This window comes from Xiphophorus couchianus, chromosome 18, assembly GCF_001444195.1.
Source record: "Xiphophorus couchianus chromosome 18, X_couchianus-1.0, whole genome shotgun sequence".
In the NCBI taxonomy this organism is placed as follows: domain Eukaryota; kingdom Metazoa; phylum Chordata; class Actinopteri; order Cyprinodontiformes; family Poeciliidae; genus Xiphophorus; species Xiphophorus couchianus.
In genome coordinates, this window is record NC_040245.1 from 28,652,753 (window position 1) to 28,672,539 (window position 19,787).

General features: G+C 40.8%; 1 protein-coding gene across 5 annotated transcripts in view; it reads left to right on the top strand.

Annotated features, from left to right (window-relative positions):
- robo1 (roundabout, axon guidance receptor, homolog 1 (Drosophila)) overlaps positions 1 to 19,787 on the top strand; it is a 321,573-nt gene that overhangs the window by 244,895 nt on the left and 56,891 nt on the right. For all 5 annotated transcript variants that reach the window (XM_028045383.1, XM_028045381.1, XM_028045385.1 and 2 more), the window contains one exon: positions 13,402 to 13,559. In XM_028045383.1, coding sequence (XP_027901184.1) covers positions 13,402 to 13,559 — 158 coding nt within the window. The remainder of the gene's footprint in view (positions 1 to 13,401; positions 13,560 to 19,787) is intronic.

Sequence of the window (19,787 nt, forward strand, 5' to 3'; positions counted from 1 at the left end):
GGCACAATCACAGAACTTTTCTCCTCGGCGTAAGCGGTGCTTAATTCTGCGTGTTGAACAAGTTGACAAGTGGCAGTGAAAAGCTATAGCGCCAAAGTGTTGGCCTTGATCTTCCCAGAGAATGCATCCACTCCTTTGGCAAGTGTTGAAGATGAAATTTCAACTCCGTTTCTTTCTGGTGTACTATATCCGACGGCATTCCCTCGCCCCATTCGTTTGGCTATCGCTTCCCACTGTAACAGATCCCGTCCCTGGATAGGGTTATGGGGCATCTTTTCATCTTCTCATGCTCCAGCTGGGAGAGTTTAAGGTCCATGTGGAAAGCATTGGAATGGGGATGGCAGCTGATCAGAGAAAGATGTGCCCAGTTTCAGGGCAGTAGCAGCGGCGCATGCCTGGAGTCCAGTATCGGTTTTTGCCTGGTCTCACCTTCTTTAACATTCCCATTCCCTAGAACTGAGGCAGACCTTCCAACCTCTTTACTTTTATTTAACCTTTGCAACCTCTTCTGCTGGGTGTGCTTCTTCCACCGGCTTTGCCTGCTCTCTCGCCTCCCCTGCGCCTGGTAAAGTGATTGGAGTGGGATCAGCATGGTGGAAATGAAAGTGGCCATGACGAAAGGCTGAGGGATCGGCTGTAACATTACATTGGATCCCCTTGTGTTTTTTTTTTCTCTTCCCCATTTTCCTCTGCGCCAGTCGATTTCCCTCAGTACAGACACTATCATATTACACCCTCCAACCCAAACCCAACCCCCTACAACTGCAGCTGATGTAATCCCAGTTTATGGTCCCTTCCCAACCAGGACACTGTTATCCATAGCCATCACTCACTCCTACTGTTTGCTATCAAGTTAGGAAAAGGAAGTGTGTTAGCATGACTTAGTTGAAGGGAAGACTTCAAAAATGTCTGAAACAAATGAGTTTAAGCCTGTGTAGAAACATCACAACACCTCATCTGTACTGGGTCTTTGTAAGCACGAATCAGTCAGATACAGCCCAAAAAAACAGCTAATAAAATAGTTTGGGTGAGCTATATGATGCATAAACTTAAAAATGTCATTATACTTACAATCACAATCATCATTTTAGCCAGTAAACTAAAATCTTTCAGTGCAATTATAAAGGACGCTTAGTTTTAGCCACTTAGGTGCGATGTCTGGTAGGGATGTACAATATATTAACATTGGTATTGGTTTGGTATGCATGGCATGCATAACCAGTATGTTTTAGATTTTATTTCTGGGCATCAGAGTAGAGGTGGTAATTACAAATGCATGCTACATTTTTTTTGGACTTGCATTAAAAAAAGCACCATTAAGAACTATCTATTTTCCATGCAATCCACAATTATGCATTATTGTGTGTTAGAACGGAAACAATTAATTGTGATAAATCAGTCATTGAAATAATAAACTAATTTAGTAATCGATTATTCATCAGAATAATTAATTGATTGCTAAAACAATCATTTGTTTCAGCTGTGCTTTGTGTTGGTTTATCTTGCAATATGTAATTCAAAATGAATATAATACAAATGAGAACGTGGTTGTCACGTAAAGAAATAAAAGTTGAAGATGCCTAAACATTTCAGGGATGCATTATTTTGTTAGGACTGAAACGATTAATGCGATTAATCGTAATAAATTGATCACTGAAATAAACTAATTTAGTGTTCAATTAATCAAAAGAATAATTAATTGGTTACTAAAACAATCATAAGTTTCAGCTGTACTTTATCTTGCTGTATGTAAATCAAAATAAACGAGAAGGTGATTGTGACTTAAAGAAATAAAGGTTGGGGGCACGTAAACGTTTCGGGGATCCACTTGACCCGCAGCGAGCGGGCGCAGACTTTAAGCGTCTCACCTCATCCACACCAGGATCCCGTTGCCGTTGCCCCGCTGCAGTTTACTCAGCACCGCTATCTAATCCCGCTGCATCGGTCTCCACTGTTTGTAGATAATATATCTTTGTTTTGAGAAGATGAGCAAGAGGCTGAGGAATGTCCTGTTATCTGGCCGTGGGATCTCGGAATAATAGCAAAGTGAAAAAGACTCGCAGCAGATGTTTGGACTCCGAAACGATCCGAGGGGGGCGAGCCGCGGGTCAAACGGCACTCTGCAGGAAAAGTGTGCTGTGTTTATGAATTGAATTTCTGCAGTGGCCGGGTAGAGTTAGCTAGCGTGCATGTTCCTGTCTCAGAACACCTTCCTGAGTTATTCTCCCTGCTGCACAAATGAGAGCGTGTCATTCTGTTGGGAGCATTTGCGATGACTGTGCCATCCTGACTGCAGCTAATCCATTTATCCATTATGCATCTGCACGTTCTGTGCCTTTTTTCCCCCCTTCTTCTTCAAGACACGGTTACACAGATGGGCAGGCAAACAAGCATGCATGTTAAAACAGACAGCTACACAGATCTCACTTCCGCAGGAAGGAAATCAAGCCGTCTCCTCGCATCCTAGTTTCCCCCCCATTTAACGCCGTCGTCGCTGCTCCGGATTCCACGCGGTTGCTTTGTCATAATAAAAACGAGACGAAGGGGGTTAAGTTCGAGTGGGAGAGCTGACGGAGCTCCAAGAGCCAGGAATGTTAATTGGCAAGATTGTTTTAATAAGGTCCTCATCCCTGCAGATGCGAGGCCCCACACAGACGGGAGGTCGCCTCGCAGTGAGATACTGTCAGAAAACAGCGAGTGACACAATGTGAGCTGGGCTGTTTAAAACCTCACAGGAACAAAAAATATATTTCAAAATAGACTCTGAGTTCTTTTTATGGCATTTTTTTTTGTTGGAGGTAGGGGGATTTAAAGCTGCAGTATGTAACTTTTATAAAAATAGGTTTTTACATATTGTTTTAAACTTTCACTATGTTATGACAGTATAACATGAGAGAAATAATCTGTGAAAATAGAGCTCCTCTGCCTTCTCCCTGTGGTCCCACTGCAGAAATACATCATTATGTCAGAAACAACCATTCAGAGCCAGGGGAGGGTCTTAGCGCTGTCAATTATGCTTGTGTACATACTGTAGCTGTTCTAATGATGGGGAAACAACCTCACGTTAAAGGAAAACTGTTTATCTGCTGTTATCGATTGCCATGCTAGCTTTCACAGCAGGCTACACTGTGGGGAACTAGCTGTAGCATAGTAGAAAGGAAGGCAGAGGGTGTACATCAGGCTGATTGACAGCTGTACTCTGTTCACTTCCCCTGTTATCTGCTAAAACTTCTGCTCTCTTTCATTAAGCTGCAGCCCAAATCAAGCTCAGAGGCTCATAGAAAGCAGCTTGTTGGCTAGTTACTGAATAAGTTGGGTCTTTCAGGAACAGGATCCACTCCCAAGTGTGCTATTAACCTGACATGGTAGAAATAGCTATGATGTGTCTATTAGTGGTAAAGACAGTTCACTTTTGACTTTTGGACTGGCTGCTTACTGGTTAGAGATGATCACACTGCTGCCTTGTGTCTGTGTTTAGCTAGCTGGTGGCTAGAGGCTGTAATTGAACCGAGGTTTACCGTTTCTCCCCGTCCTGGGAGATATTGGGACCACATTTAAAAAGGAAAGCTCCTTCTGGTTTGTGAGACTTTCTGTGTCTAAAAACTGCAACCAATAAAACCTTTGTTGCCTAGTTTGGACATAATCGTAAACATCTTGCTTTTATAACAGATATTTGTGCCGCTGTAGGTGTATGCCTTCTCTTATGAAGGTGCTGCAAATAGGGGTAATTTCTCTGCTTGTAAAATGTTTTACCTCTCTCTCTCCCAGCTATATCTCCTTCATTATTGTTTTTATTGCTATGCTAAAGCACTGTTTAAGAATGGAAACAAAATGTAACTCCATTGGCACTTAGGCTTGTGATTAAATGTGGAATTTTTATTGAACTTGGCCTTTACCTAATCAGACTGTTCCTTACCCAGTACATGCAGTAAGCCCTTTCATGTGTATTCTCAATCTACATGCTAATCTTTTAAAAGCTCCCAAAACTACAGGGCTTGTCAGTATTTTTTAATCACTCAATATAAATGTGATAATTTCATACAGATGTTGTTGCACAGTCTTGATTTAGTTGGGTGTTCCTATCAGGATTTTATGAGATTTCTTCCCCCCCTTATTTGTTGCAACATTCTTTGAGAAAGTCAGCGTGTTGCTCCCCGCACGCTTTGCTTTGCCTTGTATATTTTAGCCGTTGCAGCTCGAGCTCTCAACTCCTCTCTGCCTCACTCCAACTCCCACTCGGCCAGCAGCACTCTAATCAGACAATCACTGTTTATTGAACTATGAGGTGCCAAGCTAGCCGGTCACTCAGTCGCTCGCGTAAACCTACCTCCCCGCTGCCCTTGGTGCCTTTGGCTTTGTCTGCCAAAATGCCATCTCGCTCTCTTCAGGCCTGACGAGACGACTTATGACCATTCAAACAAACACAGCCACTCAATGGTCTCTCTGTCTGTTCGGCTGGGGGCAAAATTTTCTTTCAGTGGTGTGTGCGTACGTGATGAAAAGCGCGTCTTAGTGTAGTGTGTAATTGTTCTTGGATACCAGCACTCCTGAAATCCTAGGAGGAAACAGTTATGGTCTATTCCTTGGAGCCGTTCTGGGGCACCACAAGTGTACATTTGCCTGATGTTCACTCATCACGCTACAGTCCGGCCTAATTTGAAAGTTCCCACGATTACATTTATTTTTATTTGTCTCTTAAATTAATAGCATTCTCTCAGCATTGTCATTTACGTTTGTCTCAAAAGACTACATGAAATGAGCATGGCTATCACAGTTGAGCAGAAAACTATTTCCACATAAACAAAAAATCAATTTTCTAATAATGTAACTTTTTTTATGTACATTGTAGATTTTTAAAATTGGCAACAAAATGAGATATATAGAGCTGAAACATTGTGGTGAATCTATTGTTAAAATAATCACCAACTAATTTAGTAATCGATTAATTATTAACTGGAATATGCAGACAAAAAATACGGGAGTCTAAGCGGTGTCAATCAGGCTCGTGTATGAGCTCTTTTCTTAATGCTACACCACAGCTACTTCCTTCCTTTTTTATGTTTTCAATTCACAGATGCCGGTTCCTACAGGCATAAACTTGGCCATCCTGACTCCGCCCAGTGACATAATGCACTGAAGGTGAACAGTGACCTCATAGCATCTGGAGCATGCAGGTGCAGACCCCTAAAGGGCGTCGGTGCCGATGTTGTCTGTTCTCGCTGACATATTTACAGGTCTCCGCAAAATATCTGAAGTTCAAAGAGCCACCTTAGACTTTCAAGTACTTCAAACCGGCGCGAATTTACAGATGTGACCTATGAAGTGTCATCGACGCACAGAAAGCATCTGCTGTGGAGAGCAATTATCCGTGCAGAATCTGGACATATTATCAAAAACTATAAAGTGAATCATAAAAGAACAAAACATTCACAAGTGGAGCATGTTTGAGGGTTTTATTGGTATGTCAGCTTTTATTTCAGTTTTCTTGTCAGTTTTATTTCTGCGTTTGTGCGTGTAAAGTTTATGTGTATAATCCTCTGTACAAGACTCTGTTACTGGTGTAGAGTGTCTGCAAGTTGGCCAAGGGCTCAGAATGAAGGACTGAGAGCCAGAGAGAGAGAGGGAGTCGAGTGTTCACTCCGAGCAGTTTCATCCGTCTGGTGAAGAGGTCGGGAGAAGAAGGGTATAAGATGGAGGAGGGGGAAGAAGAGTTTTTTTTTTCTTTTCTTTTTTTCAAAGTACTGTTAGAGTCTTAAAATATCTTCACAGCTCCGGGAAAACTCCGCAAACAGACATGCTTTCTACGCACACCCCGCTGGCAAGTGATCCACCTGCAACGATCTTTCAGCCAGCCCTGGGGGGCTAACACGCCAACGCCATAAGGCCGTCTTTCATGCACGTCTACGTGAGCTAAGAAACGGATAGGCTAACGAGGTCACATGTCCAAGGGGGAGGTGAGAAATTTCAAGACAAAGCGAGAGATGCGACGTGGTTAGATGGAGAGGTGTGAGCTGGAAGCTGAGGAGGAATCAGGACGGAGGAATACCTGCATGGTTGTTTTTTCTTTTCATGGCTTAACCCTTTAACTAGCTGCGTTCCAAATGTGCGCAAAACTTTGGCTGTATTATGCTAATGTTAAAAAGACACAATTTTGCAATTGTGGTGTTTCCATTTGGTAAGAAACGCAATGGAATTCACACGTGAATATGCTTGTTGATGCAATAAGTCCTTAACAATCACACCACACCATCAACCTCCAACTACTTCCTGTTGCCCTCTTCTTCCTGGTTTGCACCATTGGCAACATCTGGTTGTTGATCATGTGACTCATGTGATGTGAAAAAAGTATTTCCATTGAAGTTTTGAGAAATAAACCAAATTGATATGACTGAAAAACCAACTTTTCCTAACGCCAATACATTTTTTTTTTTTACCCCTCCAGGGGGTATTTTTGTGGGCTCTAGTGTCCCTTATATAATAGTAGACTGACAGAAAACAGGGAAGGAGAGGGGGGAAGACATGCGGCAAATGTCGTTGGGTCCGGGAGTCGAACCCGCGACGGCCGCGCCGAGGACTCAAGGCCTCCAAATACGGGTCGCACTAACCGTTACGCCACCACGGCACGCCCAACGCCAATACATTTTAAAAAAATAAATAAATAAAAGTTTTTTTTAGAAATTGGCGTGTTTCCATTAATTTTCAAAATGTTAAATTGTGCAACTACAGTATATGGTCAAGGAAAATGCAGCTCTTGTCATGAGGATACCACTGTCCTCATTGACACATTGACTTGCATGAAAGTATTTTTGTTAAGGGATTTGGAAAAAAGAACTGGATTGCACCACTTTAACTGCAAAAACATATAGTTTTACGAAGTATTTTTGGTGTAGTTTCTACTGCCAATATCTTAGTACACTTGAAATAAGATTAAACTAACTTAGAAGTAACTTTTCAGCAAGCTTGATTTAAGTCAATAGTCCTTAGGATTGATGAAAAATCTCATTATTCTACTTATAACTTGGAGAAAAATATCTTTATATAAGTGAAATAATCAATACTAAACACTTCTTGCATAAAGCATGTTCCTATATCTTGCTGAAAAGTTACTTGTAAGTTAGTTCTGTCTTATTCAAGTGTACTAATATATCAGCACTGAAATTATTTGATATGATTTTGTGTTTTTGCAGTGTTGAGCATGAACATCTGGGTCTGCTGTGCTATCTGATGTTTTAGTATGTTTTTTTTTTTTGTCGTGGCCTAATAATCTTTCATAATATTTGATGATGTTTACCTAATATCCTCAAACTGTTACAGCTTGAAAATCATTCAAAGTTGGACTTGAGATATTTCCAGGAAACTTGGAGGATAGACACAAATACATTTTCTTTATTTTTTTCCCTCATCTTCTTGTTGTTCTCTCCAGTTCATTTTCAGCGGTTTCATAACTCACTTTTCTCCCCCTTTTACATTTAGCCTTCTCTGTCCTTTATTCAGGGAACAAAGCCAAAGGAGAGACCCATGCCGTGCTCCACGTCTCTGCTGAGTTGACTTCCTCTGCTTTCTGATAAACCTTTAATTCCCCTGGTGCGTGTTTTTGTATCCGTCCACAGATTTGCGGGGAGCTTGTTTTACTTGGTTTAATTTCCTCAGAATAAAGCTCATCTGATCTTCCCACCCGGACTTGCGTGTGGCATTAGGTCTTCATTTTCATTAATGTTGGAGGGGCAACATAGGAATCTCATTTTAATTTGACATTTAAACATCTGCTTTCAATTTCCTGTGGAAAAGGCTGGCTGTGTGTCTGTGGACAGAGGATAGCTGGAAACCGGTGAGTTTCCAGAACTAAAAGCGTCCCTCTCGGCTGACCTTTAGGAGACGGTCGCCTTTTTAGCGTCAAAACTAAGACTATAGCACACCCAGTGGTGGCAATTTCCCTGACGCAGGACACTATATTCATTCTGAAGCCAGATACTGATTTGATTAATGATAGTTTGGAAACATTAGCTAAGTAGCCAGCACTGACTTATAAGAAGGAAACTACACACTAGCTGTGTTTCTATTTAAAAGAAAATGCAATTAAAATCATACGTGGGTAAGTTTGTCATTAAAAAATATCCTCATACCACTCTCTGTTGTCTTTTTTGCCATTAGCAACATCCGATTGTTGATCATGTGACTCGTGTGATACATAAAAACGTGCACTGTATATTTTCGTAGACAATTAATAAAACATGTGCATCCTCACAACAGGATGCAGCACCACGGAAAAGGTTGTAGTAGATATGCCGGACCAATCAGTGATGCTGTAGTACTGTCAGAGAAACATCACAGGAAAAAAACAAACTTCACTCTATTTATGAGAGTGAGGTACATGTGGGATAGAGTAAGTGACGGAGTTTTGATGTCATTGTTTAAAAAAAGACGCAGCTCGCATGGCCACACAGAAACATGTCAACGGAGTTCTGAAATGGTTCCAACCGGGCTTCAAAAATGATCGTTTCTGGTCTCCCAAGACAACAGCTCCGTGTGGGACGCACAGCCTAAGCGGATACACCTAAAATCATCTCCGTGTGTACATGGCCAAAGTTACCGGCGACAGGTTGTCAGATATGGCTTTCGGCTGTTGAAGTCACTTCACTGCCGAATGAACAAAGTGAGCAAGAGTTCTCACTAAGCACTTCAAGAAATGAGCTGAAACAAAAAACACTGGGTACAGTTATTGTTTTTTTGCATTTGACTATGACATCAGTCTTTGAAAAGTATTGAAAAGGGTTATTATGCTATTTCAGAAGTGCTGCTACATATGCACATTTCTCATGTGGTCCTTTTGGAAAAGGTATTGCCCACATGCTCTAGATTGATCAGGGATACTGTTGAACAAGTGGAGAGCTGCATTGTTAAATACAACACTGAAGCAAGACTGAAGTACTACAACTCAGTTGCAAACAAACCAAGACATGGTCTTTTCACCTAAACTAACAGAAATAGAGTGGAGGGAATAAACCAGACAAGCAGCCAAGAGGCACATGGTCACTCTGGAGAATCTGTTGACAAGGCAAATTTTACTTGTGGACTCCACTTGCTCAGATTCACTCCTTTTGGATATTGCCCTAAAAACACCATCTTCATAGCAGAACATGTTGATAACATGTCATGGTCAACCGTGTCAAATGCTGCGCCGAGGTCCAACAGAACCAACACTGTGGTTCTTCCACAGTCTGTATTTATGCGGATGTCCTTGAATACTTTGACGAGGGTAGTCTCAGTACTGCGGTGAGCACGGAAACTGGACTGAAAGATGTCATTGTTAAACTATTTAGCTGTTGAAACACGGCTTTTTTTTACTGTCATTTTGCTGATGAACAGAAGTTTTGCTCAGGCTTCAAAAAGCCTGAGCAAAACTTTCAGGCTGAAGATCAACAACTAGAAAATCTGAAAACCATGGCTCATTCTTTCTTCAATTCACAACGATCTAGTTTTTTGTGTTGATAAAAAACGCCATAAAATGTGCTGAGGGTTAGTATTGGTACTGTACCAGAATGTGAGAGAGCTCAAGGTGTCTTTACTGAACAAACTAGTAGAGAATGGCTGATTAAAGCCTAAGTAGACCCCAGCAGATGTTAAAAATGTGTTTTGAGAAATACGTTTGTCTTGTGCAGAGTCAGCAGTCTCACAGCATGCCTTGTCGGTCATATGAGACAAGAAGTGTTTTGTTCTGACCAATGAAAAGAGAAAATGGGGTGCAGAAGGGATCCCTTTACCTTGACGAAGCAAATTGATATCTGTCCAGGTCCGGATATCCGCCCTGCTCCATCCCATCATCAGCATATTTGAGCAAATCCAAGATGGACAAAGAGCCGTCTTCATGCTGAGACCTGTGACTGTGGCCTATTTCCACATATTAGACTACAAAATGAACATCTCTGTGTGCACACGCATTCACACACACTGAGTCTAGCTTTCCTGTTAATAGCCCAGGAAATATTATCTGCTAGGGGACAGCTGCAAACTCACAGAAGAGACAGAATAGTGGAGTTGGCTCATTATCCTAAACACAGATACAGACCACACCACACACTCGAAGGACAGCATAGAGTGTGACAGCAATTCCCCCCCCCTTCTGCCCCTTTCAGAGTCCAAGAAGGGGCACATAAAGGGTATGTAGGTCTTTATGATACAGGAAGTATCAGAGTTGGATTGATCCAAGAGGACCAGAGGCAAGCCATTCCGTCACAGGTCGGCCTTAGACAAGTAAAGGAGTTCAGAGCATCCGGATCCAGACCCGTTTGTCTGTCTGGGAGACCGTCTGGCTGCCTCCATCCCAGAGGAATTTGTTTTCCACTTCGCAGATGTTCAGGGCTGTCTGCTGTGCTGTACTCAGCTGTGTTTATAACAAAGAGGTGTTGGTTTGGAGGAGGAGAGAGGGCAAGGAGGTGGGGGGAGTGCGCGCCAATGGGGAGGGGATGAAGGTCACCGTGCTGTTGGTGTAAACACTAAAAGATGCCAATACCCCCCCTATTCCTCAGGCTCTTGACATGTAATTTCTTTTTTTCCTTGGTTTACCTTTACAAGTTATCATTTTTTTCTTATCCCAAAGGACCCTTCCATGAGGAAAAAAACGACAGTTAGCCCGGTCGGGGTGATAGGGTGATGGAGACCCCCACTGAGTGGAGACGGAGTGCAGTTATTGTTACACCTACCGAAACCACTCCAAAATGCATTCATTACACTCCACACTGGAGCCCAGTCTTTATTTTGAATGTTTAAGTGGATCTCAATCATGGGATGATCTGAGTCAGAGCTGGCAGCCCGCATCTTCAAGCGTTTGGCTCGTTTAGCTCCTCAAGGCTGCGGATTCGTTCAGTAATCCTCTTCAGACCAGATTGGCTTTGCTGACACAAATATGGAGTGTTTCTTCAGATGGAGTTGATGCTTTAATGGATCGGATGTTTAGTGTTTACATTCGCGTTCCCGAATGACTCGATCCTTTGGTAACCACACGGCACGAACACAGCACACAGCTGGGGCGCTGAGTAAGGGCCTGGAATCTAGGACGTCCATCATGCAACTGCAGTTCATGTGGTTTGTGAATAGATGTGTGGATGTTTGGCGTGCCTCCCCCGCAGCAGATGAGTCACACCACTCTAGTAGAGTATCACTGGTGAAATATCGTGGTGTTCTTCTAAATCAACACCAGTTTGGTTGCGATTGCATCGTTGTGATTATGCAATGAAGGGCTGTTCTTGTTTTTTAAAACCAAAAATCTTCTTGAGTTGAAAAGTCAGCATTACTGGAAGCACCAAGTAGAGTCGGACTTACTAAAAAATGTAAAGATTTTAAGAATTTGGTGGCTGTCAGGAAGCAAAGGGTCTGTCAATGGGCCTCACTTTCACATTTGACTTTGACAAATGACTTTAGAGCAATTAAAAGCAACAGATCAGAATACTGAAGGATTTTTGTTAATAAACAAAAATTAAGAATCTTTAAAATATACATAACTGATATGTTTTTAGTCATAAAAACACTGTGAAGTGCATGACCATACAGACCCAGGCAGAACGTACAGGCGGATGGGTTTTTTGTTTTTGGCCAGATATTTTAGCATATGTGAATGAATTAATATGTTTTATTCACAATCCCGTTTCTCATTAGAGATGAATTGTGTCTAATGTGCATTTTTTTGATTGACCAGCTAATATCGATTTTAGCCAACTTGGATTTTTCTTTATGAATCAAAAGTGCGAGAACAGCATGAAAAATAGATTTTTCTCTAAGCTGTTCTGTATTGAGCAGTAATTAATTATATATATTCAGAGAAGAGATGTTGTAGTACAAAGTGGGTGAGCAGTTGCTGTAAATGTGATCTTAAAACGGACAAAATAATTGGTGTTATGTTAATAACCTGAATTGAAATGAACTTCTACACCTAAGAGTCACGTTATTGTTGCCACCAGGTAGCACTTATGTATAGTGTGTTAAAATATGTCAGCGTGTCTAAGCGTGTTCCCTCCTTTTCACCAGTTAGCCTTAAACATGATGACACACTGGCCAATTCTGGCTAGCGAATCTTTTTTTATTTCTTTTTTTGGTACATTTCTAGTTGTTGTTAATCTAAAGCAACATTTAAACTTTATGGAGAGAATTTTATTTGACTTTCAGTTTTCCTTACATTGATGGCTCCTCTGGTGGGTTCTGCAGGTTCAATGCTTTCACTTGAGCTTTGAGTCGTTTTTTATTTTCACGGTTGATGCAAATAGTGGACTCTGGAGTATTGTGAACAAGATGTTCTAAACAATTAAGTGAGTTAGTTTTAGAGAAAGGTGTACAGCTGAAGTTTAATGTTTTGATGATAAACTGCAATGAATTCCTCCTAAAGTCTTAAATATTGTAATCTTAAGACATACATAAGTGATATGTTTTAAATCATAAAAACACTGTGAAGTGCATGAACATACCGACACAGGCAGAACATACAGGGAGATTTTTTTTTGTTTTTGCTTAACGTAAAAACTTTTGGGGTTGCTGAGGGACTGACATGAGTACAGCAAACTGTGGATATAAACCTATTCCTTTGTGCACACTTTCTGTCCTTGTAAGCCTTAAATTTATCTTTAACTCTAAAGAGACTCGTACTACTGCACCAAGTACTCATAAAAGTAGAATATGACACAGACTGTGTGATATAAATGAGGCAGGTAAACTGATGACTTGTGATCATGTTTGCAATTTTTCACTGAAGCTCTCAAATGAACACCAGAATCACTCGGTTCATCATGTCAGATCCACACCGTGTGCGACTGGTATGAATAAAACAGATCTGAGATTAAGAACATGGCGCCCTCCTTTAGGTTCGTAATGAAAATCCAAAGTTAAATCAGTTTAATCCCTTCCAGTTGGTATAATCTATGCGAGTAAAACTGCCGTTGTGTCCCTACCAAGACGAGAATGGAAGGGGATGAATATGATTTAGATATTTCATGTTAGGTGATTGCAGGAGAGAGAAACATACAGGGCCAGAGGAAGATGAAGAAGTGATGATTGAGAACTGAAGTGGAGCATATGCTGAATGTATGAGTGTGTGCATGATTATTCTATTTGCAAGTCTATATGAGCCAAAACGAAGGTCAGGTCCATGAGAAATGCTGATGAACAGTTATTATGTACCTGAATGACAGGAAGGTTAAATTTCTTTTAATTTGGTCTGCATTGCATGCAACACATCAGCAGAGATGCGTTTCAAAATGGGTGTTAAAAAAAAACCTATGTACTGCACTGTGTACAGCATGCTAAAAAGGATTAACAGTTGATTTTTCTCTCTTCTTTTATGGAAATAATTGTACCACAGTTGGTTTTTTCCACAGTATTTCACTAAAACGATCTTTTCTTTTCCGTTTCTTGTAGTTCTACGAGACGACTTCAGGCAAAACCCTGCAGATGTGATCGTTGCAGCTGGAGAGCCGGCCGTCCTGGAGTGCCAGCCTCCACGCGGTCACCCTGAACCCACCATATCATGGAAGAAAGACGGAGTCAATATTGATGACAGAGATGAGAGGATCACTGTAAGTACTTCACATCACCGTTTATATTGTTGCACTGCTTATTTTTTTATTATTTGACATGTATGGATCATTGTGAGACTCATCGGCAATTTACAGTTCTTGTAAAGTTCTGACCTGCTGATACTGACTTTTTTTCCAACTCTGATTTCTATTTACAAACATTAAAAAATGTTTTTAAAAAAGCATTAAAAACATTTCACCTTGCCTTGAAAGGCAACTTTGTATATTATTAAATAAGGCAATGCCTAGCCACATAAAAATACCCTAAATTGACTCTTTTTTTTCCAGGGTCACAACTTCCATACTTAAGAGTACTATTGGCGTAAATTAGACTTAGACTCACTTTATTGTCATTTTGCATGCACAGGGTGTATACAGAACAAAATTTTGTTGCATACGGCTCAGGACAATGTTTTGAGGTTCCAATGTTGTGAGGTTATTCCAGAATAAAATAAAATACAGTGTAAAATATGAATATAAAATATAAAGTGCAGGACTGACAGTAAAATGGAAGTTACTTAGCTCTGTATATGTGCAAGGTATGAAGTGGAGACCAGTTTTTGAGTGCAGTCCTGTTAAGAGTTCAGCAGTCTGATGGCAAGTGGGAAAAAGCTGTTTCGGAACCTGGTGGACCTGCACCGGATGCTGCGGAACCTCTTTCCAGAGGGCAGCAGGGAGAACAGTCCATGGTGGAGGTGTGAGGGGTCACTGACGATGTTTCGGCCTCGGGACACGCAGCGCTGGGATGAATTAGCAACACTCAATTTGATTTAGCTTGTATTTACCCAAAATTCTGGTAAAGAGCAGCATCTTGTTCTTTGCTTTGCTTTGTACAGAGGCTCTGGACCCTCAACTATTGAGAAACAATTGCTTCCTGGAGGAGCGGCCTCTGTTGTCGTTTTCAATTATACCAAAAATTACAATATGTATGTATTCATGCTAATGTTTGGCTATGAGATATGTAATGTTCCACTCTATGAAGGTTCCTGGACATTTTCTGCCCTTTAAATAAAGTCTTGCTCTCTTTTAGGCTGCGCTCGCCTTGTTTAGTCTGCTTTAATCAAACTCTAGCTTGTTTCCCTAGAAAGTCTGATTCGTTTGGGAATGAACTCTGGTACACCTTATAATCTAGGTCTTGGTTCGGTTCAAGTGAACTCTGGTGTGGTTCAAAATGCACATGTGAATGCCAAAAGGACTAAGGACCGCTCCAAAAGCAGGAAGTGGACTGTAGCGCAGGGGATTCTGGGTAAATACAACCTACTAGCAGGAGAAATAGATTCTCTTTTAACCAAGACAAAAAAGAAATTCTACAACCGCCAAAATCTAACTCCACTCCATTTTTGTTTACATTTTGTGAAGAAAGCTGAGCTCAGTGTCTTCTTCAGAGATTATGTGTTGTTTCCTTCATCTGTTTATGGTCACTATCAGATGTGAAAACACCCATAAAGTCACAATTAGTCACAATTACACCACCAGGCTGTTCTGGTCACTGGCTAATTTCTTGTTGCATCTTTGTTTTTATTGACCTTGTGATGCATGTAAAACAAATCCTCAGCTGAAAAGTTTGATTATTTTTGGATTTGTTAATGTAGGTCACAGTTAGTCCTGTTTCATTAGTCAGGAGCCTTGTATTGATTAGGATCTATTGATGAGATGGAGAGAATCAAAGGAGAGAAAGTTTTACTCAGCAGCTCTTCGGCTGTAGAATCCATGCAGCTTTCTGCAGTCAGCGTTAATTAAAAGACCAGCAAAGCCAGCAACTTTTTATCAATCAGCTCCATGTGTGTTCTTACAAAAGATCTGAGCAGAATTTCTGTATTCATTCATTTATAGAGGATGTTTTTTTTATCTTCTTTTCCAAGAATTCAACCAAACACAAATTTATGCTCCAAATTGATGAATGATTGCTGTTTCACGAACTGCCTTTACCAGAGAACTGTAAACAGTTTCCCAAATGAGAACAGTTGGGTTTAAAAAGGCTCCTAAACAAGGCAGCTATTGTTTATTTTCACTAAGAGCCATCGTGAAAGATTAGCAGACCATGCTTTGCTGCTAAAAAGCAAAACTGAAAGAAATGAGCAAGTAATCTAGTTAAAGGGAAGAATATATCATGCTTGATCTGTCACTGCAGACGCAGTGGAAATACACATGAAAGCATTTTGTCGGATGGCGTTATTCATCTCTTGTGTTTTAGGGAGATGAAAGAATCCATGCTGGATATTTAATCTGGTAGAATATAAAAAAGAGCATCATGGATCTGGTTTGCCATTCTCTCAGCGTTGGCCACTGCCTGATCAAAAGTTGAAAACAGTAACTTTACATTTCCAAATAAATTCTTCTTTGTTTTTTATGCTTTGTTCAACTGTTATTTGTCGTGGAAAAAAAATACTATTCTATTTCCACTACATTATTCCATTTAAACCCAACATGCTTTTCCTCCGTTTGATTATTTTTTTTACGTCACACTTGACATACTTTGAATGAAGATTGTGAATACTGCTGCCACCGCTGCGTGCTGGCCAAATGACACTGAAATGTGCTTCTGTAGCCTGCGGCGGGTTGCAGGCTCTGAGCAGCTGCTGTTGCTCCCAGTAAACTTCCCATCAAACACACAACCTCACAGACTGTGCTCCCTGACGACCTCTTCAATCGGCCTGCTGTATGTTGTGTTTGACCGTCTGAAAACGTGTAATCAGCTATGCTGATGGATGGCTGCCTGGACGCCGTCCTCTGGAGGGCCATGTCAGCAGAATTGGGAGAATCATGGGACATCGTCCAGAGTTTGTTTATGTTACTGTAAATTTGGTGACTGGAAGTGGGAGGGAGGAGGTCAGAATCTTTTTAATGGGACGAACAGCTGAGACTGTTATAGGGGGTCCTTTCCAGCCAGCCTGCATGCTAACGTTCAGTTCACTCCTTTGCAACATGCTGAAACGTGCGGTTTCCTTGGTGATCGCACCGAGGTCCTAAACAACCTGCAGAAGGGATTTTCTTTTTGCACATGGATGGTATGTCATATAGGGACGTTCTGGTCATTATTTTTAGCCCTCAACACACATCCAAACCAGTTAAGTATTGGTATTTCGCTTCGTTAAGGTAATGGTGTGCAAAGGCAGTTAAACATTTAACTCACTTTCTAGATGCTGCAATCTGGGTTTACCCAGTTAAATCTGGGGCATGTAAGTTTTATAAGAAATATGTTTTTTCAATATTTAAAATTACCATTATGTCTTGACAGCAATGGTGGAGAAAGTACTCATACAATGTACTTAAGTAAAAGTACAAATACACAGACAAAAAATTACTCAAGTAAAAGTCAAAGTACCACATTATTATTTTACTTAAGTAAAAGTAAGAAAGTACAAGCTTTTAAAACTACTTAAGTATTAAAAGTAAAAGTACTTGCCGACCATAATACCTAACGGCTTATATAATGTCATTAAGTGTACCTATCGTATTTAGTTTTAATAAATTAGTAATGTACCATTTTAATGAGCAATGCTGTTACTTGCAAGTTCATGCTAGCTTATAACAATATACAGTAATCGTATTTATTTACTGCAGTCGAGTTCAACAAAAAGCTTGCTAAGATTACATAAAACTTCACTAACACAAATTAATTTAACATCGATAGCGTTTAGCAACTTAACTTACCTAAATATGTTTTTTCAAATGTGATGGTGAATTTTTGAAAGATAGAATTTCATGCTTTCGGGGAAGGCAAAGGCGGCATTGGAATCTCCAGGAAGCGTTTTTTGACCCAGTTATTTCAAAGAAATCTTTTAAATAAGGCCATGGGTGGGGCAGGTCTTCTGGAGGATGATTATCCTTGGACTCCATTCTGGGAGTTAATGATTCTGCAGGTCCTGCGTACTGTGCTGCTCTTCTTGAGGGAGGGCCTAATGGTTATTTCCCGCTTTGGATTGGTTCAGCGGACTGATTCTGCTCTCGCCATTGGATACTTTCAAATTAACGAACAAATCAAAAAACTGAAATGCGTCTTGGATGTAACGACTAACGAAACGCTATATAGAAATGTAGTGAAGTAGAAACTACAGATACTTACTGTTAAATGTAGTGGAGTAAAAGTAGAAAGTATCCATTATTAAATCTACTTAAGTAAAGTACAGATACACGAAAATTGTACTTAAGTACAGTAACGAAGTACTTGTACTTCGTTACTTCCCACCACTGCTTGACAGTACAGTATAAGACAGATGATCTGTGAAAAAATCAAGCTCCTCTGTGGTCCTGCTGTCATCTGAACAAATACACTGTTCCATAGGAAACTACCAATCAGAGCCAGGAGGAGGGTCTTAGCACTGTCAATCTTCCTTGTGTACATGCTGCTCAGACCCTCTCCTTTGCTTTGCAAATATTTTTGCCTCATTATGTGACTACATAATGATAATTTTAAGAAAATATGCAAAAAAACCCATATTTTTTCATAAAAGTCACACACTTAATGTTCTGTCAATATAAGTGTTCATTTGTTCATCATGTTTCAAAAAGTTCTATTTCTCCTGCTAACCATGTCTTCACTTCTACCACCTTGTTGAAATGCTAGGTTAATGCTAGCATGTTTACCGTCTGTTTAATATGACTTGTTGATAATTTGGTTCAAACATAAATCACTTAATTATGTTCACACTAAACTTCATTGGGTCATCATACAGCTTAAACTGTACATCTCAGCACAGACAGAGCAGGCAGCAAAGCACACAGTGCATGTATGCTGTGCTACCCGCACAGACAGATTTGAAAGGATCCCCACAGAGAAATGAGAAGTAATGTTGTTTAGCCACATATTGGTTCTGCTAGTCGCGGCTGCAGAACTAGTCTGTCAGGAACAAGGCAGAGGGAAAAAAACGAAACAAAGAAAAAAAAAAAATCCAAGCACTTAAACCTCGTCAAATGTCTGCTTTGCTCTAGAGCTTGTCAGGAGCATAGTAAACGGCAGAAAAGCAGCACATTGTCCCGTTCCTTTTGTGTTATTGTTGTGGCTAATAACATGCTTGGAAAATGAACTGCTGTGTGGATTTGAACAAGCACGATTGTGAATGTGGGGGGTTTTACATTATCAGCAATGCCAAATGACATGAGACAAAAGGCGGCAGGATAGAGCTGTCTCCCCGTAATGCAGGGATAAGAGTCAGATTGTTGGGACTTTCGACAGAGAATGTGCACAAGCGAAAAAGAAGAGATTCACCGCATTCATCGCCTTTAGCCCAGTCTCAGGGCTCCTGCTGCTCTGGCTCTCCACGTATGCTGGGGGAAATACGGAAACTACAGATATGCAGTGGCAAGAATCAGCATAGAATGGACTGGCCTTAAGGTGATCCTAATGCCAAAAGCCCTGTGGAAACCATGGTACTCCCCCTTTCTGAGCTCTTTGAGCCACCCTGACCCTGGTCCTTTGTGATTGTCACAGTATTTTAGCTGTTAAGCCTTTCCTCAAACAAACAGTAACATAATGATACTTCAAACCCTTCCAGCTCCACAGGGTGCCCTAAATAAGTCAGTCTTCTACAGCCTGTCTGTCTCCTTCTTTATTATTAATTTTAAACAGAGGGTGAAAGGCAGAGGAATGCCGCCGGACCATAAGATTTGTCTTTAATCTGTCTTAAGTTTCCTGATGCTAACCTCATGGACATGTGAAGTGGTCTCATGTAGACTAGCGGAGGTGTCAGAAGAATGTTGGCCGTTCAAGATTTAAACCAACATACGGCCAATAGTATGTTTGGGTGTGTAGGTGTTGTGTTTAGGCTGATGTGCAGTGTCTTTTTGGGGGTTTTTCTTTTAGCCAAAACGACAATAGGTTGACCTTTGGTTCCATCTGTACAAAGCACCTTGTTCCACATGCTTGTTGTGCCCCTTTCCTGAACCTATTTGCAGCAAACAGGGAAAACTGCATAGCAGGTGTTTTTTTAAAATGCCAGCATCTGTGGCATGTTAGGAAACTGTGTCTCATCGGCTTAATCATGGTGACCTCATGGGTATATTAAGTGCTGTGTTGTAGATTCAGCAGGAGGTCATAAAATGTGGACAGTTCTAACATAACATTCCTCACTCGAAGCCAGGAGTCTTCAAATGCTGAACTCCAAGGCTGTTCTGCCACTTTTACATCCTACACACCTGAATCAAATTGCTGAATCATCTCTTCGATAAACAGTCAAGTTCTCCAGAGTCCTGCTCATAATCTCAGTATTTGCACATCTAAAAGCACAT